General features: G+C 41.6%; 1 protein-coding gene across 3 annotated transcripts in view; it reads left to right on the top strand.

The window, feature by feature from the left end:
- The window catches only part of INPP5K (inositol polyphosphate-5-phosphatase K), a 97769-nt gene that overhangs the window by 48263 nt on the left and 23213 nt on the right, over positions 1–26293 (top strand). Inside the window, exons 1-8 of one of the 3 annotated variants that reach the window (XM_077480551.1) lie at positions 3650–3959; positions 4630–4737; positions 14203–14311; positions 15778–15894; positions 16686–16861; positions 18047–18158; positions 22631–22740; positions 22820–22846. In XM_077480551.1, the coding sequence (XP_077336677.1) occupies positions 3697–3959; positions 4630–4737; positions 14203–14311; positions 15778–15894; positions 16686–16861; positions 18047–18158; positions 22631–22740; positions 22820–22846 (1022 nt within the window). In that variant the 5' untranslated portion in view covers positions 3650–3696. Of the gene's footprint in view, positions 1–3648; positions 3960–4629; positions 4738–14202; positions 14312–15777; positions 15895–16685; positions 16862–18046; positions 18159–22630; positions 22741–22819; positions 22847–26293 lie in introns of those variants that run through there. The other 2 variants (XM_077480555.1, XM_077480554.1) reach the window with 2 other exon arrangements.

The raw sequence follows: 26293 nt of genomic DNA, 5'->3' as shown, positions 1-26293 counted from the left end.
ACCCTTTGCAGCTATAATAGCTCCAACTCTTCTAGGAAGACTGTCCACAAGGTTTAGGAGTGTGTCTATGGAAATGTTTTGATCATTCTTCCAGTAGCGCATTTGTGAGGTCAGGCACTGATGTTTGTTGGATAAGAAGGCCTGGCTCGCAGTCTCTGTAATTCATCCCAAAGATGTTCTATCGGGATGAGGTCAGGACTCTGTGCAGGCCAGTCAAGTTCCTCCACCCCAAACTTGCTCATTGATGTCTTTATGGACCTTGCTTTGTGCACTGGCCCAAATCACTTGGTGGAGGAAGGATTATGGTGTAGGGTTATTTCTCAGGTGTTGGCCTTGGCCCTTTACTTCCAGTAAAGGGACCTCTTAAGGCATCAGCATACCAAGACATTTTGGACAATTTCATGCTCCCAGCTTTGTGGGAACAGTTTGTGGATGGCCCCTTCCTGTTCCAACATGACTGCACAGCAGTGCACAAAGCAAGGTCTGTAAAGACATGGATGAAGGATTCTGGGGTGGAGGAACTTGACTGGCCTACACCGAGTCCTGACCTCAACCTGATAGATCACCTTTGAAATGAATTAGAGCGGAAATCGCTAGCCAAACCTTCTCATCCACGTCGGTGCCTGACCTCACTTCTGGAAGAATGGTCAAACATTCCCATACACACTCCTAAACCTCGTGGACAGCCTTCCCAGAAGAGTTGAAGCTGTTATAGCTGCAAAGCGTGGGCCAACTCAATATTAAACCCTAAGGACGAAGACTGGGATGTCATTAAAGTTCATGTGCATGTAAATACTTTTACAATATAGTGTATATTGACTTGGAGTTGGTGTGCCGCAGCTCAGGTTTAAAGGGGTTGTAAAGGCAGAAGATTTTGCACCTTACTACATTCTATACAGCAGGGGTATTGAATTAAAAATCAAGGAAGTCCGGTAACTAAAAAAAAATTTGGGCCGAAGTCCAAATGACAAGTCTGTGCAATGAAAGATTGTATGTGTCTACTTTCCTTTTTTTGGTGTAGGCCACGCTCTCTGGCACTTTTCTTACTGTTTCCTCCACGCACTGTGGTAATACTCTGTAAGTGTAAATATCCCTAATGGTGTCCCCCCCCCCTTACATCAGGTACCCCTACCAAAGTAATTCATTACATTGGGTGCCCCCATTAGACTACCCCACTTAATCAGTTGCCTCCGTCAGGGTATCTTCTTATATCAGGTGTCCCCATCAGAGTGCCACTTTACATCAGGTATTCCTGTCAGCGTCCCCTCTTACATCAGGTTTCTTCATCAGAAGGCCCCCTTACATTTGATGTCTCCCATCAGTGTGCCCCCTTACATAATTTGTCCCCATCAGAGTGCCCTTTACATTGGGTGCCATCATCAGAGTGCTCCATCACATCAGGTGTGCCCATCAGAGTGCTCCTTTACATTAGGTGTGCCCATCAGAGTGCCTCTTTACATCAGGTGTACTCATCACTCAGTGTCGCCTTACATCAGGTGCCCGCATCAGAGTGCCCCCTTAACATAAATTGTGGACATCAGTGTGCCCCTTAACATTAAATATACCCATAAGAGTGTCCCTTAGCATAAAATGTGGTCATCAGAGTGAACCTTAACCTACAATGTGCCCATCAAAATGCCTCTTATTTTATGGGGCACTCTGGACACATTTTGTTGTGACCATCAGAGTGAACCTTACATTAAATGTGCCCATCAGTGTGCCCCTTAAGAGAAAATGTGCCCATCAGTAACTCAAATATTATGTGGTCAGTTTAAACACCAAGTTAGGAGTTAAAGCGGGGGTCCGCCCACCGCTACAAAAATTACGCCAACAGCTACACATACTGCAGCTGCTGACATTTAATCATCGGACACTTATCTGTCTTGGAGTCCAGTGATGTCGGCACCGCAGCTGATGTTTTCATCAGCTGTCGGATGCATGCTGCCTCCATTGCGAGTAAGGGAACCTGGCTTGTAGCCTTACAGCTTCACACCAAAAACCCTACTGTGTATGCGAGAGTCTCTGCTCCTCTCTCCTACTGGCCCAGTGGCCAGGGAAGGAGGAGGGAGCCCCAGCGATGACGCAAATACCCACGGCTGAGAGTCCCGGAAGTGGAGACAGGATACCTGTGAAAGACGGGTATCCTGTCTCCCCTCCTACCTGAAAGGTGCCAAATGTGGCAGTACAACAAACGTAAGTTCCACTTTTGGGTGGAACTCCGCTTTAAATGGGTTTCTAGGAGATCAACGTGATTTTTTCTGTGCTTGCAGTGTTTTTTAAGATATTATAAAATATTTTTATCTTTTAACTACCTAGTGGACCAAATGAATATAGCACTTGGTCCCATTCAAATTTGTTCCTTCGTTTCTAAGCAGCGTGGTCTGACAGGTCTACACCCAAAACCCTTACCTGTCTGATAACGCTGCTAGAAATGTGAGGAATTTTTAATTTACAGCTCTGGTCTCTGGCAGCAGGGGCCACTCTGAAGACCAGCACTGCCATTCACATAAGCAGATCACACAGCCAGCAGTGCTATGTCTCTATCTGCAGCTGTACACATTCACAGCCCAGCTGATGTATGGCACAGAGCTGCAGTGTTGTGTGAGCTTTCAGTGTTTTGAAAATCAGCTATGTCAAGCTGTGTTATACATGTCACCTGCCTGACATTGCCAATCACTTATTCATAAATAGTAAAAACTCAAACAGTGTTGTAGCACTCTGTCATCCATCGGCTGGGCTGTGCATTTGTACAAGCAACCCTAATAGACATGCAGAGAACCACAACCATTGCATGAATGAATGTGTACCACTGATAGTTCCTTCATAATAGGAAAAGATCATTGAGACTTGCGGCTCTGTGTAATGTATCTGCAGCTGGTTGTACATATCCATACTTGGAATTTCTCCTTAACATATAGAGCGACTATTACATTTTTTCTGGCTCTAATGAGTCCACTTTATGCTGTACTGACTTGACATTAAATTACCCAAAGAAATTATTTTAGCATATAAGCCACTTCCACTTGGAAGAGTACTTGAGAGTGAAGGCGCTGTAGATCTGATGTGAAGATCTGAAATGAGGGGAAGCTCTGCTGATTTCTATCATCCAATCGTGTACATGCAAAAATATATGCATATCCCCCACAGATCTACAGCAACTGCACCTCCAAGTGCACTCGTAGTGCAAAGTGGATTTGCCTTTAGTAAACAAACCCCAGCATGTGCAAAAAAACAATGTGGTGCATTAAGTATGTGATTAGGGGAAGGGCTTGATGATTGACCCAAACTTGGGAATCCATGTGGCAGCATTAATGGATCACTGTATGCATGTGTGTGGGTTGTGACATTTATTCAGGATGGAAGACCTCATCCAAGTGAAAGTTTGTGTTCTTTGTACTAATAAGATCTTGATCAGTGTACTCTTTACGCTGGGAATAAACACAGAGTTGTCTGCATTAAAGAAAATGCCTTTCCTCCACTTTGTGTAAATTAATTGGGTTTTCTGGACACTGAAGAATTTGCCTGGGATTTCTATTTCTTAGCTTTTACACAAGCACATACAAAGGGTTTATTTGTCCTGAGATTAGTAAAACCTCTTAGTACAACATAAGTTCTGAATAGTGCAGCTTTCTTTGGGCATGTAAGATTAGTACGCTTTTTAGATTTGCCTATTGTTATTAATTTGCCAGTGACAGGATGGAAAGACGCGGCACTGAGCGCTTGGATCTAGATTTTTTATCCTTGCCCCCATACAGTGCAGAGGACCGTGCACGCTCAGACAGCCTGAGCAGTACTGGCTCGTGTAGTAGGTTCGTGCTGCGTCAGAGAGTGGCGCAGCTTATGACCTGCATGGAAGATGTAAGCTCAGATGATGACCTACACGAAGAGCTCTGCCGATCTATTGACCAAGCTTTTCTAATCTGTGGAAAAAAGATACCTTCAAGAATGCAGGATTTCAGGTCTTCCGATTAATCCATTTTATTTTGTGTGTATTTGTATGACATGTGAACTAGAAATATATTTTTTACTTTTATAGCTCTGCATAAAATTTTAGTAGGCAATTTGACTTTTAATATGTTATTTAAGGTTTCTCTTTTTGCTGCACCTTTACTCTGTAATGCCCTCTTTTTCGATAATTGATATTGATATTAATTGATATTGATATTTTTTTTATTATATACTGTATGGTTGGTCCTTGCCGATCAAGATTTTATCTAGCTTTTGTTTCATTGCCTGTCCTCTGTTATTAGAGTGAAGGTTTTCTTAAGCAGGGATCCTTATGCCTTATGTTTCGTGTCATTTTTTTTTTTGTGGTCTTTGTTGTTCTTAATATGCATATTTTACTGAGGCTCCTCTGTATAGCTCTAGAAAATGTGATGGTGCTATGCAAAGAAAAATGGTAATTGTAATCTGGGAGATAAAGCATGCAAAAGCAAAGGGCAGTGATATGTTGTAGCCATGTTTCACTTTTTTTTGCCTTTATCAGTGGGTATGCCTATGGGTGGCTTCTTTGTGATGTTTTTTTTTGCTATATATCTTGCTTATGTATTTACAAATGAATTTGATATACTTTGATTCTCACCTTGTCCTTTTATATGTGGTAACATATGGCTTGTCTTATGTCTTTAGGTTGCACGTTGTTACCTGGAATGTGGGTACAGCCTCACCGCCTAGAGATCTCAGCTCATTATTTCTCCTTGATTCATCTGTTTCAAATATCGATATGTATGTCATTGGGTAAGTGTCATGCGGTGTGATTTACAAAGTTTCTAAGAGTCTTGTTCTTTTAAGCTGGGCAAAAGAAAATGAACACAGTTCAGTTATTGCTTATAGCAACCAGTTCTGGTTTTATATTTTCAATGAAATTTACTTGATTGGTTGCTGTTGGCAACAACTCCACTTTTGTGGCCATTTCTTCTATTTGGTTTAAGTTGACCAAACCTTAAATGTGTTAGGAAAAAGTAGATGGTCAAGTAGTTTTAATGTTGACTATGCTATTCAGTTACAGTTTTTGTTTTTATTCTGTAATCTGCATAATTATATGACAGCCCTATTAAAGTGTTACTAAACCCACAACATTAAAATCAGTCTGTATATGCAGTAAAGCGTTCTTGTTATGCTTACTGTGGGGTAATCCTCCACATTGTGCAAAAAGGCTGTTTAATCCGGTCTTCTCTGATCCTACCCATCTTCCCCAGTCTATCTCCTGATAGTACAGGACCTTGGGGGAATGCTGCACATGCATGCATGCATGTGATCAGCACAAGGCCAATCAGCACTGTCCAGATAGAAAGGGGTCATGCAGTCTCATAGGGCAGTCAGAGAAGAATGAAAACTCCTCCTACAAGCTTTAACCAGTGCTCGGCCAGACACTGATAGAAGTCACAAGACTGCTATATACTGCTGATCACAAAAGGTATTTAGCAGTTTATATTTACTAAAATAATTGCATTTCCATGTACTGTGGGAGACCAGATATAGTGAATGCAGTGTCCTGGGTTTAGTAACACTTTAACTGTAGCAAAGTAGCGGTATCTTTCAATATTATATATTCTTACATCTATGTATAGTTTTTTCCCAGCATCTAATTAGTAAATCCTTTGCAGATCACAAACCAAAAGTAATTTCTTAATTGTACATCAAAGAACAAAGGAGGGTTAATTCTTTATGGTGATGATATGATGTGATTGTGGTTTATGCTCCACCTCCAGATGATTGGACACTGGCAAAAAGCAAAGCGTGACACTGCCCAGCATAACCCTTCCCACTCCTAGCATTGCTTCAGTTTTTTGATAGTATCTTTTGGTTATAAACCTGTCTCTCCTTCCTGATTTGCTTGCCTTGATGCATGAATTTCTACTTAAAGGCTAAGCTCACCTTTTCAGGCAGAATTTCACTTTTCATAATAAATAGAAGTGTTTTCTAATGTCCTTTCTGCCCAAGCCATCCCAATGTTCACTTTGCTCTTCCACAGACTCTTTAAAATTTTGAAGTTTCTTTTTATTTTTCAAATTTTTTTTCTGCTGCCATAATTTGCTGTAGATCTGCTCCCATCATGCACTGCCTTAGTGCATCATAAAGCGCTGTGCAAACTGTTGGCGCTATATAAATCCTGAATAATAATAATAATCACAGAATAGGGCGTGCTTACCAGTCTGGACCACACTTCTCTCTTTACTACAACACCTCTTATTGCATTTTTGCAGACTTTCTGTACAATCTGATTGTACAGCAGGGACGTGCAGTGAGGTCAGTGGCTGGTGAGGCACTGGCTAGTATAAGAGCCAAATGGACACATGTTACATACGCCATGACCGTTTTTTTTTTTTTTTTTTTAATAATTCATAATTTTTTCCCCAAAAAAGTGTTTGAAAAATTGCTGCGCAAATACAGTGTACCATAAAACATGTGTGTGTGTGTGTGTGTGTGTGTGTATATATGTTTGGGGGTTCTGAGCAATTTCCTAGCAAAAAAATAATGCTGTAGGAGAGAAGTGTCAGACTTGGCCTGGGTGGCAAGTGGTTAATTACCACTTAGTAAGTAATATACAAATAATTATTATATATATATATATATTTTTTTTTTAGAGATACTTTTACTATATTTTCAAAAACTTTACTCAAGCAGGTGGCTTAACTAACAAATTACTGAAGTTTGAAGTTATAACTTCAAACCAGCAATATCACAGTAAATAGATAAATAATAAATTATGTTATAACATATAGCATATAATTATGATTTAGCTTGATTAAAGCAGTACCTTTTTGGCAGGCAGCAGATTCTTATTCTCCCTCTTAACTGTGTGAGAAAAACATAGGATTATGGGTACATTTTATACCCATAAACTCATGCTTTTTCCTTCTAGCTAAGAGGGCTGGGCTGGAAGAGAGCATTTGTCTTTTAGATACATGCCATCTTCTATGACACTGCAGTGAGAGGACAGCCTCCACTGAAGCATTTTTATTGGACAGCTGGTTCCAATGGTGCCATTGGTCCAAGGCTCCAAGCTGTCCATTAAGGTCAGTGCTTCTGACAAAAAGGGAGAGGCACTGTGAGCTCAAACTCTGTCTGCTGCAAACAGAGTGTGCCAGCTTGTATTTAAACTGGCCACTCTATATGTATCTTTTGATGGGCTCCACAAGAAGCCCCGTATCTCCAGAACTATAGGTGGCAGTAGCCCCCTGGTAATTTTGAAAAGTGATGGGTTAGGACTTCAGCTACCTACCTCCCCAAATTTGGGGTCTCTGTGACCCAAGGTCATCGAAACTACGACCCTCGAAGCTTGATTGTGTGTTTTTTTTTTTTTTTTTTTGTTTTTGTATGTGTTCATGGCAGGTGAGGCAGAGTCTCACCTGTCATGAACATAAAAAAAAAAAAAACACATTAGCCTCCCCCCTGACTACACGTCCCTGTTGTACAGTCTCCATTAGATCTGCAATTAGCTGTGTAGAGCCTGTCTGGTTTGATACAAGTTGAATAGATTGTTCAGGTGGGTCCTCCTATTCCATAGTTTTGGTAAATCTAAAGAAAATTGTAGAGCGACTGTATAATCAGATTGCATAGTGTATGCCCATTTTTAAACAAGTACATAGGAGGGAGTGGATGGAGACACTTAGCTGTCAGGCCCCTTTACATCTCCACATCGTCCAATTCCCACATACATTTTTTGGGGGTGTCACGCATAGGGTAGCCCATTCACTTAATTGGGCTGCCCTACGCGCACCAAAGAAATGGCAGAACTTCTTTTTGAATAGAGTGTGGCGCATTTTTTTACTGTGCTTTTTGGTGAACTTGCAGCGTGTTTGTCACACGACAGATGCGCGCCTTCTACCTACGCTTGGGGTGCCATTAATCCTTAATGCACATGGCACTTGCAGTGCATTTCCAAAACGTGTGGCAAAGTGCATGCTTTCTGTGCAGTTTGCTTCTTTTGAAAACACACAGATGTGAATGGAGCCTTCTTGTTATGTGAACACACCAATTTCACTTTCAGGCCCTATTCACATCTAGCCTAGTGGGAGCGCACGTTGTTTGACTCATTTTTCCGCCGACATGCATAGGGCAGCCCATTGATTTCAACATGTTGCCCTCCACACAGCAAAGTAACCTGTGGGACATTGTGGCGTGTTGCGGTTTGCAGGTTTTTTTGTGTGTGTTTTGCTATATTAGTCATTCATTTGTTTAATGTGGCAAAATGTGTGTTTGCTTCTGCGTTTGGAGTGCCATTAAAAATTAATGGCACAAAAAGCTTGACCTGTTCATTTTAGATGTATAAAGGTGGCTACACACTAAACAATGTATATAACATATAGCATATAATTATGATTTAGCTTGATTAAAGCAGTACCTTTTTGGCAGGCAGCAGATTCTTATTCTCCCTCTTAACTGTGTGAGAAAAACATAGGATTATGGGTACATTTTATACCCATAAACTCATGCTTTTTCCTTCTAGCTAAGAGGGCTGGGCTGGAAGAGAGCATTTGTCTTTTAGATACATGCCATCTTCTATGACACTGCAGTGAGAGGACAGCCTCCACTGAAGCATTTTTATTGGACAGCTGGTTCCAATGGTGCCATTGGTCCAAGGCTCCAAGCTGTCCATTAAGGTCAGTGCTTCTGACAAAAAGGGAGAGGCACTGTGAGCTCAAACTCTGTCTGCTGCAAACAGAGTGTGCCAGCTTGTATTTAAACTGGCCACTCTATATGTAGAATCTCCTTTTAGATTAACCAAAACTATATAATAGTCACTATATATAACCAATCGCTCTGTATGCAATCAGGCAGGTTCTTGCACTACAAATTTGATGGTAAAGGAGATTGTACAGTCAAATTGTATAGCGTATGGTGAGCTTTACAGACTTCCAAGGACACATTTCTCCTGTTTTCAGTACTACAGCTGTACTCCACATGGGCTGTGATTGCTCTACTTCTGCACACTCTGCCAAATGAGAAATTGATGCAAGAAGACGGTAAGGTGCAAAACAAGGAAGATCCTGACTGTGTATTCAGTGAGAATGTTGTTTTGTTAATCCCAGTGATATGGCACTGCACTTATTTAACTGACAATTGCACGGTCGTGTGACACTGATGCCCAAATAAAATTGACGTCCTTTTTTTTCCCCCACAAATAGAGCTTTCTTTTGGTGGTATTTGATCACCTCTGTGGTTTTTATTTTTTTGCACGATAAACAAAAAAAAGCCGACAATTTTGAAAAAAATCTATATTTCTATTTTCTGCTATAAAACCTTCCCAATAAAAAGATTTAAAAAATGTCTTCATCAATTTAGGCCAATATATATTCTGCTACATATTTTCGGTAAAAAAAATCCCAATAAGGGTATATTGATTGGTTTGCACAAATGTTATAGCCTCTACAAATTATGGGATTGTCAGAAACCATGAAATCAGACAGAGACAGAAGTACAGTTAAATCACACTTGTTTAACCACTTGCTTACTGGGCACTTAAACCCCCCTCAGTCCCAGACCAATTTTCAGCTTTCAGCGCTGATGCACTTTGAATGACAATTGCGCGGTCATACAACACTGTACCCAAATGAAATTTTTATCATTTTTTTCCCACAAATAGAGCTTTCTTTTGGTGGTATTTAGTTACAGCTCGGAGTTTTATTTTTTGCTAAACAAACAAAAAAAGATGCAAAAAAATAAAAATAAAAAATCATGTTTTAATAGTTTGTTATACAATTTTGCAAACGGGTCATTTTTCTCCTTCATTGAAGTGCGCTGATTAGGCGGCACTGATGGCTGCATTGGTGGGCACTGATGGGCTGCATTGGTGGGCACTGATGGGCTGCATTGGTGGGCACTGATAGGCTGCATTGGTGGGCACTGATAGGCTGCACTGGTGGGCACTGATAGGCATAGTTAAGGCGGCACTAATAGGCACAGATAAGGCGGCACCGATCGGCACAGATAAGGCGGCACTGATGGGCAAAGATGGGCACAGATAAGATGGCATGGATGGGTGGCACGGATAAGTGGCACGGATGGGCACTGATAGGTACCACTGATAGATGGGACTGATGGGCACTGATAGGTGGCACTGATAGGTGGCTCTGATAGGTGGCACTGCTGGGCACTGATGGGCGGCACTGCTGGGCACTGATGGGCGGCACTGGGGTGCAGCACCTTTGCGGCAGATTGTGGGCACTGTGGGTGGCACTGTTGGTGGCACTGCTGGATGGCACTGTGGGTGGCATTGTGGGTGGCGCTGGGGGCACTATGGGCACTGCTGGGTGGCACTGATGGGGGGCACTTACTTTCATTCAGGATGGCACTGCGGTGGGCAGGTGGGCACTGGCAGGGGGCAGGTGGTCAGCTGTATTGCTGGCCGTGATCGGGACTGATGTCCCGATCACGGCCGCCGGTGATCGGCTTTTTTTTTCTAATAATAATAGCCGATTACCGGCTCCGTTCTGTCACATGATCAGCTGTCATTGGCTGACAGCTGATCACGTGATAAGGGGTCGGGATCGACCCCTTACACGGATCGGTGATCAGGCGAGTCTCATGGACTCGCCGATCACAGAGCGCGCCGCGCGCGCCCCTCAGGGGGCGCGCAGGCCGCTCGTAACCAGGACGACGTCAATAGACGTAGTCCTGGAAATGTAGGTCCGCGCTAATGCCGTCATTTGGCAATAGCGCGGATCTCAAGTGGTTAATAATAAAAATAAATAGAACAAACGTAGTCAAAACATAACCAGATTTCAGGAACCAAAACGGGTAGTCAGACAAGCGAAACGTCAGGGAGCCGGAGATGAGCGTAGTAAAACAGCAAGCAGGATCTGGAGCCAGAAGGGATGTCAGCCAAGCAAGTCTTTTTACAGGAATGCAGGAGAGCATCTCTGTGATGTCGACTAAGGCGAAGGCAGAGATCATCTGGGCTGGACAGCTTAAGTAGGCAGGACTGATGAGCAGGATATCATCAACAGCTGAGTAAGTGTGGAGAGATAGGAGCTGGCAATTACCCGACTGCTGAGCGGCCAGCTCAGAGAAGGAAGGGCTTAGCCCAGCCCTGACAGTACCCCCTCCTCAACGACCCCCCCCCCTTGGAAGACCACCAGGCTTGAGAGGAAAACGTCTGTGGAAATCACGGAGGAGGACAGGGGCATGTACGTCCGAGGATGAGACCCAAGAGCGCTCCTCCGGACCGTACCCTTTCCAATGCACCAGGTACTGTACGCGCCCACGGAACCTACGGGAGTCAACAATGGACTGTACTTCACACTCCTCATGGTTCTCAACCTGTACAGGATGAGGACATGGCACTGAGGTGGTAAAGCGGTTCCAGACCAAAGGTTTTAGTTCAATACAATTTTATTAAGAAAGGAGAGATGTAAATTACATATGTGTATTGTACATTGAAATAAATTCAAAAATAGACTTTTCAATATTGGTACCATAACATCACACTGTATAAAGAATTTGTTAGCTTCAACAGAGTTAATTTAAAGGGGTTGTAAAGTTATTTTATTTATTTATTTTTTAAATAACAAACATGTTATACTTACCTCCACTGTGCAGCTCGTTTTGCACAGAGTGGCCCCGAACCTCGCCTTCTTGGGTCCCTCGGCGGCTGTGTTGGCTTCCTCCCGCAAGTACTTCTCACGTTCATGCGAGCTCCCTCGCATGGTGAGAAGCACTTGCGGGCACGCTCCCGCGATACAGCCGGCGGCTATAGCCGCCGCCTGTATCACTCGGCCACGCCCCCAGCGCGCCGCGTCATTGGATGTGATTGACAGCAGCACGAGCCAGTGCCTGCGCTGCTTTCAATCTATCCACTCTAGACAATCAGCGGCCAGGCTGAGCGGTAAAGAGGACGTCGGGGGCGAGTCCGGGACTTTCAGAGTGCCGGCACTGTCAGATGTTTTTTCACCTTAATGCATAGAATGCATTAAGGTGAAAAAATATTTACCTTTACAACCCCTTTAATATATAAGAATAATACAAAAGAGGTCAGTCCTATAGTCCAAATAAAACATCAATGGAAATAGGAGCAATGAAAATTAAAAAAATGTCTCATACATAAATTGCACAATATAAGTGCAATCAAACACCCTTTAATATATAAGTCCACTGTACCAAGGCTCTGCTTCATGCTCGATAGGGTTGCATCGGTATCTGTGCTGATACCAAGCGTTTGCACGGGTACTTGTACTCATGCAAATGCTCCCATGCCTAATCCGATACCTTGGCAGTTAGGGGATGATTGGTGTGGTGGGGGGCCATTACAAGCGCTGATCTCCCTGTTATTGATTTCAATAAAGCAGCTTCTCCTCCTCTCCCTCTCGTGGCTTTCAGCTGCATTATTGAAATCTATACAGGGAGATCGGTGCTTGTAACGGCCCACGCCGCCGCACCAGTCATCCCAGACTGTCCCCTGTCTCCCCCCTCCTTCGCTCCCCCTCCGTGTCCTCCTTCGCTCCCCCTCCGTGTCCTCCTTCACTCCCCCTCCGTGTCCTCCTTCGCTCCCCCTCCGTGTCCTCCTTCGCTCCTCCTTCGCTCCCCCTCCGTGTCCTCCTTCGCTCCCCCTCCGTGTCCTCCTCCGCTCCCCCTCCGTGTCCTCCTCCGCTCCCCCTCCGTGTCGTCCTCCGCTCCACCTCCGTGTCCTCCATCCTTCGGTTAGGCCCTGTCCCTCTTTCTCCTAATTGGCTAACTGACTTTGATCGACAGCAGTGGGAGCCAGTGGCGCCGCTGCTGTGTTTCAGCCAATCGGGAGGTAGAGGACAAAAGCACGGCCAAGGCACTCATGTACGTCGCTGGATAGAGAGTGGGCTCAGGTAAGTATTAGGGGGGCCGAAGGGGGCTCCTGCATACAGAAAGGTTTTCGATACTGACAGGTGCAAGCATTTGCAGGAGTACTTGTACTCCTGCAAATGCTCCAATGCTTGACCCGATACCTGGCAGGAGGCTAGTACACGCAGCATCATCAGTGTAGCAGGGGGGCCAGACAGCCTCACAGGTGATCGGCGGTGGGGGCAGTTACAAGCACCAATTTCCCTGTATAGCTTTTCTGACAACTGCTTCTCCTCCTCTCCCTCCCGTGGCTGTCAGGGAGATCGGTGCTTGTAACTGCCCCCACCGATCATCTCCGATTGTGTCCTTCCCAGCTCCTCCTCCGCCCCCCCCCCCCCGTCTTTGATCTGTCAGGATGGAGAGCTGAGGAAGGAGCTGACACCGTCCAATCCCCCCACCCCAACCCCAAAAAAGTAAAAGCAGTGTAAAAAATATATATGTCACATGACATTAAAGAAAGTATAGAATCAGTATCGGTCAGTACTTGAAAAAAAGTATTGGTACTTGTAATCGGTTTTAAAAAAGTGGTATTGGTGCAACCCTAATTACCAATAAAATTCTAATCGAACAGATATTTTCAGTGATTGACCCAACGGGGCTATTCTGACAAAAGTCATTCACTCTGAGGGAGATATATATATTGGAATACATGTACAATCCATGTAATGTGCTTCGATACTTGTACCAGATAGTTCGCTAAAATACATGGTAAATACATGGTACATGCTATCAGTTTTCTTTCATTTTCTTTCATTCATCCTAGCAGGCTGAGCCAAAAAAAAACAGAGGCGCTCGGGAGGAGCTGCTGTACCAACAATGTGATGTTAATACAGCGATCTCCCCGCTGAGCTGTTGTGTTGTGACAGAGACTGCCCCCAGCCAGAACACATCGGTCAGCGATCGCATACTGATCAGATTCTGGTTTTCCAGCATGCCTTTTTGACAGAAGTCGGCCAGACTGGTGTCCGCACATCTGTTGAACCGGTCGATTTTAGTCCCGTATTTACAATATTTGACTCTTGATGCCCCATGCTGGGGTATTTGTAATTTGACACTTTGAAAAATGACAACAAATGGCTTGATTAACAAAGTTGCCCTAATGAATCTTAGTTGAAGCATTGAGAGTTGAGAATTTCAGACAGATAACTGAAAAAAGATCGTTATGGCAAATAACACATGTATTATAGCTTAGTAAATTGAGCCTCCTGTCTTTTAGAGCTTGTTCACAGCAGATATGTCTTTTGTTGTCTTTTGTGCTTTTCTATGCAGATAAGGAGCGTGAACATGACACTGTGCCAAATACTGATGTACATATATGTGTGTGAACCTACAACAAAAAATAAAAATCTCAGTTCAAATCTACATTGTTAATATTGTCTATTTTAGACTGCAAGAAGTGAATTCAAAGATAGTAAACTTCTTATCAGATCTGGCCTTTGATGACCCATGGAGTATTTTTCTTATGGACATTTTGGCTCCTCTAGGTTATATAAAGGTATGTATCTATATTTAATTCTTTGCTTGAAAAAAATTGGTCATGTTGTCAAGTGGTTCTATAAACCACATCTCTATGGCGGGCAGTGCTGGTCTGTGCAGACTGCATGCAGTTGACAGTGTTACAGGTTGATGGAGGACAAACTTATATTTCCCTTTTTTCTTCTATTGGAATGCAGCAGCGTGTGAATTTACTAGAAGTAGTTAAGGGTGCTCTTGCCTACGTACCAAAAGGTCACTTATCTAAAACTTACCTTTCATGATTTATAATAAAGGTTATGTAAATTACCATAACTGGTATCTCTATAGGGGGGGGGGGGGGGCAATGCCATTCTATATGAATCAAAGTTCTATCTCTATGTGGTAATATTTACACTTACCAAGTTAAATTGGTAAAACTTCTCTTGATCTACACATATAGACAATATGAGGATTATTATATCCTCTTACATTCAATATAAAGGCTCCAGGCTATTTAAAAGGAAACTCAAGATCTACTCACCAACACCAACCGGTATGAAGAGATGGGAGGTACATCTGTCTCTCCTCCATCTATTAGCCACGTATAAAAATGAGATAGAAAAAGAGAAAGTATACTAGTAAATATGGTCTTACTAAAGATACGGCTATTTATCTTCTGCCCTATGAAAATATCTATCTCTGTGTAATACGGGTACACTCATGAATGCGTAAACTGTTGGCGCTATATAAATCCTGTATAATAATAACTGTCATGATTGGCTCTCGAAAGCTGTGTACTAAGGATCAGATTATCGTACGATTGCTTTGAAAACTGTATTTTGCATCAGATTTTCTGATCGTGTGTACTGGGCATCAGGTATAAAATTAGTTAATATTGATTGAGAGAGTTTAGTTCTGCTTTAAATGTCGAACTTAGTAGATCTGACACTTCTGTTGCCTAGTCTAATATAACAGGACTTCTAATAATAAAGTCAATATGTTTGCCAAATGCTATCAGGAAATTGACCAGTATATTGCTGCATGACTTTTATTAACCATTTGGTTGCTTTGGTAATTTTACTAAATTTGGTTCCATCATTTGATAGGCTACAGTAAAAGACAGGAAGTTGCTTTTGCATGACCCCTACGCAAGCGCTAAAATCGCTGATATTTTGACTTTTTTTTTTTTTATAATAAACTTGGCATTAGATAGAACTTTTAACACTACACTAGATTTTATAAGGAACCTTAATGATGGCCTATGTGGAATCTTATTAATTCTGCCATTTTAATATTAATACTCTTGCAATAAGTAAAGGAACCTGTTCATATATTTTTGCAAAAAAAAAAAAAAGCAATGGAGCCCAGCTTGATTTCTTTAAAGCCTAATTTTGCCTGTCAGCAACCCTGATCAATATATTATTTTTATCTGTAAAATGATCATACTACAACAAACATGTTGGTCTATTTGCAGTCTCTCTGACATATCGCTTTCATTTATTTCAGCTTTCTTCAATTCGGATGCAGGGGCTGCTACTACTGACCTTTGTAAAGCACAAGCACATTCCCTTTGTACAGGACATTCGTACCAATTACATTCGCACTGGACTGTATGGCTACTGGGTGAGTGATCTGTCAATAATAAATAGTAAAGCCTGGGGCACACAGGCCGAATATCAGCCAGTTCAACAGAAACCAGACAATATTTAGCCCATGTGTACATCAGCGTGTCCAACAGAAGCTAGCCGAAAGGGCATGCTGGAACACCAGCATTTGATTGGTGCTGGGAGCCAATGGCTGCCAGTGTGGTCTGGCAGTCCCCCCCCCTGTCAGCCTGTCAGTTCACAAATGGGGTCATACCAATACAGAAATTGCAAATGGAAAGGCTTCTCTGTGGCTATTGCAATCCTCATCAATGCCAGTCAAAGGGATGGGGTAAAATTGCTACTTTGCCTAGGGCCCCATTCTGCCTTCATACAGAAAACCTTAATCGACAGAAATATGTGGGCTTTCATTGTTTAATTTTTTGCCCTGAAAATCCTAGTTACTTACATCTTTTTGCTATTATTACTTTGAGTCACTGGCCTGGAACAAGTACAGAGATAAAGAATTTTGCTATTTTACAGATTTTTTTACTTGTTACCTGCTTGTCTCAGGTCAGTGTCTGGTATGAAAGGCAGGCACAGCCAGGAAAGTAGCATTTTCAGACAGCAGTGGTAGCCCATATGGTATTCTTAAGACAGGTGTACTTCACAATTTACAGATCAAGTCTGGTAGTTGTGGCATGGGAAGAGAAGTAAAGGGTCACCTTAGGAGTTTTCTGCCTTAAGAAGTTTTTTTTTGACTCATAGTATTGATTATCATTGTACTGCGATTGTAGTATTTAAATAAATGTTTTTATTGCTTTTATAAAGGGTAACAAAGGAGGCGTGACTGTGCGTATGTCTGTATACGGACACATGTTGTGCTTCATGAACTGCCATTTGCCTGCACATATGGAGAATACTAACCAAAGGCTGGATGATTTTGAGAGGATGCTGGAGGCCCAGCAGTTTGACGGGGAAAGCATTGGTGGAATTTTGGATCATGAGTAAGTTTAGATGTGCAGCATTTTTATTCTGTTCAGTATTTTTATTGTCAAGGTTTAAATGTAGCACAGTTGAACGAGATGAACAAGTAGCCCAGCATTTCATACAAAGTCAGTCTTTAAACATGATTCAGCTCATGGTTGAGATATGAAGTTTCTGTACCTGAACTCGTATTTTTGCCCAGCTGGACAGATAAGGGGGTGAAAAGTGGGAAAGAAGGGTCCGGGTAGAGAAGCATTTAGGGCAGGAAAATGCAATTAGTGGACCTCCAGCTGTTGCAAAACTACAACTCCCATCATGCCTCTGGGTTTCATACTTGTGGCTGTCAGAGTCTTGCTATGCCTCATGAGACTGGTAGTCCTGCAACAGCTGGAGGTCTGCTAATTGCATATCCCTGATTTGGGGGTTGGGGCACACCTTGCTTTGGATGTGACTTCAGACACATGTGCAGTTTGTATTCAATCATAGTTTATTAGTGCTATCTGGTGTTTTATGTGAATAAATATTGCCTCCTCTGTGGTGTGTAATGATCCAGTTGTTTTTAGTCACAATTTTTTTTTTGGACTGTTATAGCAAATAAGGATAAAATCCAGAATAAGAATAGCTGCCATTTATGATTGGCTCCATAGACAACTACGGTAATTACAAAGTCTTAGGTGGCTGCCAAGCTGCTTTGACAGTTAAGTTGCTTTTAACATCTTCAATACGGGCACATTCACCCCCTTCCTGACCAGGCCAATTTTAAGCTTTCATATATATATATATATATATATATATACTCCCAATGGGAAGTCAAGTCTAAAGGGATTTAGACCCTGCCACTTTCCTCGTTAGAACCCTGCAAGTGCAGTAGCTGATTGATAATTAAAAAATCACTCTCATAGGGGTTCACTGTGCCCATGGACACAGACAAACAGCTATTTCTTCAGAATAACAAAAGGTAGGAATCTGCAACAACGTTTGTTAAAATCTCTGCAATGTACATAGATCACCCAGAGGGGAATTTTTGTATCTCAACAAAAGTGGGCCTACTCTTTAACGTCAAGATATTATACTCTTTCAAGGAAGAAAATACATAAGATTGTTAAGAGTAACGCACAGCTGACTTTGTGCAGAATATGATGCTTTACTGCCCCTATGTATTTAGTTTGATGTTCTTTAATGCTGGTTCATCCTCTATTAAACAGTATAGTGTTTTGGTTCGGGGACCTGAACTTTCGAATTGCCGACTTTGGAATCCACTTTATTAGAGAAGTGGTAAACGGTAACCGATATAGCTTACTTTGGGAAAAGGATCAGGTAAGTTGGTGAGACAGCATTCATATATAAACATTAATTGTGTGTGTGTGTGTGTGTGTGTGTGTGTGTGTGTGTGTGTGTGTGTGTGTGTGTGTGTGTGTGTGCATGCATGTATGGTCAGATTCTCTGTCAGGTTTTAATTTTTGTCTGAGGTTTTGTTGTGGAGAATCAGTGACACGGAACAGCACTAAAATAGCTCTGTCTGTATCCTTATTAAAGACTACTTCTCACTTCCTGTCCTGGGGATAATGTTGTCACCAACACACAAAGTAAAGAGAAATATCCCTAGAGAGTGGGAACTGACAAATTAAAAGGACAAATGTGCACATTGAGCCTAGCATGTCAGGTATGTGAGCTAGGTGGTATGGATTCCCCATCAGTCTGATACCATTTTAAATGCTATTTTAAAGTATAACTTAAAGAAAAAAAAATCCAAGTGTGGTTATTTTTACAGATCCAGATTGGACCAATGTAACTATGCATATACCGTATTTGTGGAATCCCTCCAGAAGTTGGAGATCACTGTAGTACAGGGGTTGACAAATTTGCTTGGAATCTAGGAGCCAGCTAAAAAAGTTAGGAGCCAGGTCCGTGACGGCGATCTAGACCTGTCCCTGGCCTGACATGGAGACGAGTGAGGGGAAGATAGCCCCCAGCCCCCCACCCGTCTCCAAGTCATTGCCCATAGCTCTTAGAGGGACATTTTTAAATTGCATTTTAGTGTAAATATGAGATGTGAGGTCTCTCTGACCCCAGATCTCATATATAAAAGAGGACCTGTCATGCTTTTTTCTATTACAAGGGATTTTTACATTCCTTGTAATAGGAATAAAAGTGACACACATTTTTTTTTTTTTTTTAAAAGAACAGTGAAAAAAATAAAAATAAAAGTTAAAATAAGAAAAAAAAATTGTTTTAAATGCGCCCTGTCTTGCCAAGCTTGCGTGCAGAAGCGAACGCATATATGAAAGCGGTGTTCAAACCACACATGTGAGGTATCGCTGCGATCGGTAGAGTAAGAGCAATAATTCTAGCCCCAGACCTCCTCTGTAACTCAAAACGTGCAACCTGAAGAATTTTTTAAACGTCGCCTATGGAGATTTTAAAGGGTAAAAGTTTGTCGCCATTCCATGAGCGGGCGCAATTTTGAAGCGTGACATGTTGGGTATCGATTTACTCGGCGTAACATTATCTTTCACAATATAAAAAAAAAAAATTGGGCTAACTTTACTGTTGTCTTTTTTTTTTTATTAAATAAAAATTTTTTCCCCAAAAAAAGTGCGCTTGTAAGTCCGCTGTGCAAATATGGTGTGACAGACAGTATTGCAACGACCACCATTTTACTCTCTAGGGTGTTAGAATAAATAATTAAAAAAAAAAAAATATATATATATACCATAGGATCACAGAAGGCCTCAAAGCCGGGGGCTCAATTACCGGCCGCCTGCGGCGCGGCCCGACGCGATCGCGCGGGGGGGGTCCACGGAGACGGGATACCCCCAGCTATGCTGCCCCAGGCGCAAGGTCGCTGATTCTAGTCGCCAATGCGACCTGGCGACCGGGTTTTGTCGAGCACTGCTGTAGTAGACGCCAATACTACAGTGATCTCCACTAACTTCTGGGTCTTGTGCTGAGCAGCTGCCCTGTTGCATTTTGAATACAGGAGGTCACCTACTTGGCACAGGTGCCACACAGAGACCGCTTTGCAATTTCTCAATGAATGCCAGGTGTTCTCTGATTGGTAATGTTAAGCTATGTAACAATATCCATATCTGGAATTCTTTAAGATAAAACCTTTTCTAGCTCTAGAGAGCAGCGAGGGATTAGAATCGCTGTCAGGTTTACCTGTTGGGGAGATTCATCTATCTATTTGTCCTGGTGATTGAAGAGTCAAAAATAATCCCAGATTTTGAGTGGTCATCCGAACAGGAATAAAGGGGAAATCTTCTAATGAGTATACTAGTTCTGGTGATCTTGGCGACCTCCATGAATTTCTCTCACTTTGAAGGGATTTCTACTTCCTGTTGTGACTATAGGACAGGAAGTGAAGGGAAATCTCCTCCATGTGCCACAGAAAAAGGGGTCATAAACCTCCTTTACTGTATACAAAATGCAAAACAAAGTTTTGCCTTCATTTCTACTTATAACAACAGAGAGGTTTATGTCTGAGGAGACCTTCAGTAGGAGGTTGCTTAGGTGACTGTGCCCTGGGTTTGTAAAAGAGCCAAATGCGGGGCCAGCACTTTTGTGAATGCTCTGGATGCAGAGGAGTGCCTGAATGTTTGTGCTAAAAATTGGTTTTGTTGGTCTTCCACAGCAAAACACAAAACGTGTATCTGTCTACTGATGCCAGAAATTCCACTAACTTTAGAGAAGCAGTGATATATTTTGTTTCCATCTAAAATTTTGGTACAAAGTAAATTATTGAAAGATTTTAAGTGCGGTATTGGATGGATTAGTAATTGATATGTGGCACTACCTCACCTACTATCCTCCTTTAAATTAAAATAAAATATCCTAATTAGTGAAAAATAGTGATACCATTAATTATCACATAAAGTACAATAAATACCGTTAATAATAAAGTGCAAACCTCTTTCTGCTAAAAAAAATAATAAAGTGCAAACAGTCATAAATGTGCAAAACATATACCGAAATAATGTGCAAATCAGCTAAATATAGTGCAAACATATACCACAATATTGTGCAAAAACATCTTAATAAAGTGCAATATGCTAGTGAAGTGCTGAATACTTTCCAAAGTGCATCCATGTTCTACATTAATTGAATGATTCAATAATGTGACCACCAAATAAAATAATTAATTAACACGTCCTAAAGTAATGGATAATCTTCATGAAAAAGTTTTATCAGTTGAACATGCAAAAAACTGGCTGCAATTCACTTCAAACAGTGCAAATCCACCAATGCTCCGTGTTCAGTGTGATTCGGGTGCGCCCTTTGTTTCCCCCAGCCTCTCACCTCTAATAGCGGCCACTACATTGTTTGCACTTTATTATTAACGGTATTTATTGTACTATATGTGATAATGGTATCACTATTTTTCACTAATTAGGATTTTTTATTTAATTTAAGGAGTATAGTAGGTGAGGTAGCGCCACATATCATTAATTACTAATCCTAAAACTGTGCAGAGATCACTTTTATATGTTGGCAGCTTCTCACTATTTTCTAGATATTGGCTTTTTATAGGTAGTAGATATTTGGTTGTGCGCATTAGTATCCTTTACCATTTTGTTTAGTGTTGGATGGATACCCCCATTTGGTTTTGGGACTGTGGGTAGGTTCCAATAGAAACCTTAAAACTATTCTTCCAAAATAACTGCTGCAACCATTTCTTGCTCCTAAAGATGGTGCAAGGCAGTCAATAAATATGCTTTCTTTTGATCTGAAGCACATTGGAAGTTAAAAAGTGAGAAGGGAGCAAAGTTAGAAATGAAATGACTTGACATGTCTTGGAAGTAGACTGGCACAAACACAGAACACATGCTATCCAGCCCTTTTTCCCAGCTACGTTGTGCCTGTGCTCTGCCATTGCTAAGTGGGTGGTCTCCAGTTGGAAACTCAAGTTTATGAAGAATGGAATGGATGAGGTTGTATGCGTCTGGATATAGGAGCCGATATAAGCCAAGCGCTGACCCTGTTCCCATGGCTGTGTCTCTCTAGAAAATGGGACCAGTAGTGCCCATTGTTCTGTGTGAGTTTTCAGTGGCAAAGGCAGGAGAGAATGTGTCATCTTGGAGGTGAGATACCTTATTTACCTGAGAAGCCTGGACAGGAGGAGACAAAAACGACAAGTTTAAACTGCTTGCACTAAGAAATTTTAGAAACAAAATGCTAGGGGTACACAATAAACCAATTAACATCCAAATCATCTTCTACTTGTAGAATAGTATAATTGCACACTGCAAATTGTGTTCGTAAAAGGGAGGAACCAATGTAACTATACAGGGAAACCCTGTCTTACCATATCCATGATTCTAAATATAGTAGAGTGTTAAGCTTCAGCTGTCGCCGTGGATGTAACCTCAAGAGGTTTTTGGGGACTTAGAACCATAAAAATAGACAAAAGCCCTGGACCTGAATAGCACCCTAAGGCTAACTACAGACATTGCTCTATGTTCCAAGATGAGACCCTAATACAGCATCCAGTGACACAAACATTACAGAGCAGCTCTGCACAATGGCCAGCAAACACCAAGAATAACCAATCTGAAAAAATTCTAGATGGCCGAGGGCATAAGCCATTAAATCCTGATAGAAGTTTCAGGGAAAAACTTAAAAAAGGAAAAAAAGAATGCAAGTCCTGTGTACTGTACAATTAGAATAGTACCGTGATCTCTAAATAAGCTTGTGTGGGTATTATCACACCATGTTTATGTAAATGTACTTTATAGTGTTTTTCTTGTGTTGGCTTAATTGCATTGATTCTTTTTCTTACTACTTTATAGTTAAATATTGCCAAGAAAAAAGAACAGTTTCTGCAAGGTTTTATGGAAGGTCCCTTAAAATTTAAGCCTACATACAAGTTTGATCTGAACTCGGATGTGTATGATACAAGGTAAAATTAGAGGTGATGTAGACCTCTGAATATGATATCATTACTTTTGATGTTACTCATTTATATTTTTCATTTCTAGATGGAAGAAGTCACTGTTTGGATTTAAGTAAGAGTAAAGCATTTTGTATCACTAAACCTAGTTGTAGCTGCTACTAATATATGAAAATCTATAGAATATTGGCATATTCAAACATTTAATTCATGGTATTTGCCATGTAGAATCTAAATCCTATCATGTTTAGGACTAGCATTGATGAAAATGTAATGTTGGTTTAATACATACAGCATTTTTTTTCTTTTTTAGATATCTAGTAGTATAGTCTTATATAATGCTAGCCATTGATTAATACAGAAAGTTTGGAGTTTAAGTGATACCTTTTAACGTGCAACTTAAAGAGGAATTACATTGCATCCAAGCACCACAAACCAAAATGGCTATATCATTCATTTTTAATATGGGTATCATGTCTCCAAGCTTTATTTTGCTGAGAAATCACATTGCAAAACACTCCTTAGCATTTCTTGCTCTGGCCACCTTGAGTAAGGCTGATTAATATAGCATTTTCTTTTTGGAATCCATCTGCCCCCTAGCTCAGGCATGCAGGCAGGTGTGCTTGGCTGAGAAAACTTCTCCTCTCCTCCTACAGACTCCTGGTATTTGTAATATCATTTGCCTAGGCCTGGAAACCAAAAAGTAATTGAAGAAATGTTAAAACAAGGTTTAAAGTGGTGAAGTTCTGCTTTAAAGTGGTGTTGAACTCAGAATAACCAATAACTGCTATCCCCTCTGTTTTATCAAGAAAAAAAGTGCTATGTGTCTGTGTCATTTTTTGTTTTATTCCAATCCTAAATACCTTCTCTCACAGCACCTCTGTGCTGCCACATGTCCTCCTCATCTCTGCTTCCCCGATCCAAGGAATGCAGAGGGAGGGGCTGAGAGACCCCTCTGACGTTAGCCGGCCAGCAGAGGAAGGTCACATGACTGCACATCGATGCTGTGCAAAAGGGTATTTAGGATTAGAATTAAAAAAACTGACACGCAGTACTTTATATATCTTGAAAAAACAGAGGAAATTCCAGTTATTTATCAATGGTATTTTCAAACCACAGGGAAGAGCAGCAGGAGGAGAGGGGTGGGGATGAGATCACCTTGAACAGACAGAGGGAGGGGTTGAGGGAGAGACTCAAAGCAGATATATATATATATATATTTATTCTAGAGAGCGCTCTCTCTCTCTCTCTCTCCCTCTCTCTCCCTCTCTCTCCCTCTCTCTCCCTCTCCCTCTCTCTCTCCCTCTCCCCTAAAACTGATTTTACGTTTACAGATCAGTAAACCTCACGCGAGTTTATACTTATGTGTTCAATCATGAGTGTACTCATCGGAAATCTGTCTTTATATGAACCAGCCATATTACACCTGCAAGATAAAATCAGGCTTGCGGTGGTGGGGCTGCTCTGTAAGCTAATAGGCTGAAGGTCAGGGTCATTAGGTGGGGTTACAGCAGGAAGAGAACGCAGGCGAGTGTCACCATTGTCCAAATATGCAGACACAAAATGAGCCGCTCGCACAGTGTCAACAGGACTGCAGGATCTGAAAAGTGTTGCCGCCCCTCTTGTTCTTTAATTTCATATTGGAGAGTAGGGGTGGGTGGATCACAAAAGTAGGAGTATTTCTTGTAGCCAGTATATCCTTTGCTTGTATAATATGGTTGGAGTTGTCTTTTAACTCAGAGAAGGTAATTATCTAGGACAGTGATGGCGAACCTTGGCACCCCAGATGTTTTGGAACTACATTTCCCATGATGCCCATGCACTATGCAGTGTAGTGGAGCATAATGGGAAATGTAGTTCCAAAACATCTGGGGTGCCAAGGTTCGCCATCACTGATCTAGGATAATGGTAACCAGTGACCCTAAAATCATTACATTTGTATTTCATGTTTGTGAACTTTTTCAAGTATTGTCATTGAAAGCATATTTATCTAGTCCATTAAATGTCTGCTAGAAGCTAGAAGATAGTTTGAATTGCCTGGCTGCTGAATGCTCTATAGTAATCAGTTTGCCCCAGGAATAAAGTTATTTTTAAATTTTTGTTGTCATTGAAGATAAATACAATGATTGGATACGTCTCTAGGGAAGTGTATTGTCTCCATATGACAACTATAGGGCTTAAATATTTAGAGCAGAGATGACTTAGAAACGGTTCTAAATCTAGCTAGCCTTATTCAGCATAAATGCCATCTTTTCAACATTCTTGAGTCTGCGTTCCGTTTCCTTTTTCCTTTTTTAGTTTGACTTTTTTAAGGCACCTGAGCTGTAGGACATTGCTAGGTGTTTGAACCAATATTTACTGCCTTTTTATGTTTTCAGCCCAGTAGTCCTTTACAGTTGGCAGCAATAAAAAAGAAAAATGCTGTTATGTGTTAAATTAGCAGAACATCTTGTGGACTTTTAAGGTGATTCCAGATGTACATTCTAAACCCTTACTATGTTTGCATTAAGAAAGCCCTGGCATGAAACCATACACACTGCATTAGAGCAGAGTGAGTGTGGCTCAAATCAAAGTGGTCACATGCGCTGAGTAGATCTTTTAGTTTCAAGGCGGCTCATCTGTTTTTGACGTGGGCACTGATGTATACAGGTCGACGGAAGGGAACGAATCAAGTAAAATGCATGCTATTTGGAACCCCAGTGAGATTTGTAAAAGGACCTTAATGCAGCTACACTTATGCCACGTACACAACACAACCGGACTTTCTGGCAGACTAGGTTCGGCGGTTTTTCCGACGGACTTTCCGAACGAACGGGCTAAGTCAGTTCGAAAGTCCGTTTGTTTTGAATGTGATGCTATAAACGGGACTAAACAAAGAAGTTCAATAGCCAGTAGCCAATAGCTTCCCTTTTGTCGTATTTGGTCCGTCGGACCAGCACACAGACGAACGATTTTCCCAATTGTAGTCTGTCGGATAGATTTGAAACATGTTCTATTTCTAGGTCCATCAGATTTTTTTTTTAGAAAAACGATCGGACTAGCCCACACATGTTCAGATTGTCCAACAGACTAATCCCTTCGGACTTAGTCTGCCGGAAAGTCCGGTCATGTGTACAAGGCATTAAACTACAATAGGATCCGTGTACATTGGCTTTTGATTGTGTCTGACTCTGAACTTGCTTTCCCAACTTAGGAGGCGCTTAAATTCAGGTTAGAAGTGCTCCTGAAGGAACTCCGAAATATCTCAAACGGACTTACAGGCTGATTACACTTGAAAGCATGCTATGCTTGCACATCTATGCAAGCCATTGAACAGTGATACAAGCTGACAGCTAAAATGCTCCTCAGGTGCTCATGTATGCAAACATCTAAAAGGCTCCCCATGTCAGAGGGGAGTGCCCGCCACCCTTTAAAAAAGCAGCTCCATCCAAAACAAATATTTCCATTCTAGGCATACCGCTGCAGGGCTTGGCTGACCCCCTTTTTGTCTTCCCTTTTTTTTAGGTGAGACTGGCAAAGTTCTGTTTCCTGGGTCCAACATGATCTTGACCTGTAGTAAGCT

This window comes from Lithobates pipiens, unplaced genomic scaffold (assembly GCF_037356315.1).
Source record: "Lithobates pipiens isolate NorthernLeopardFrog02 unplaced genomic scaffold, aLitPip1_a1.2 Scaffold_16, whole genome shotgun sequence".
Classification (NCBI taxonomy): Eukaryota; Metazoa; Chordata; class Amphibia; order Anura; family Ranidae; genus Lithobates; species Lithobates pipiens.
The sequence above is the reverse complement of the archived record's forward strand: the minus strand, read 5'-3'. Positions and strand labels throughout refer to the sequence as shown.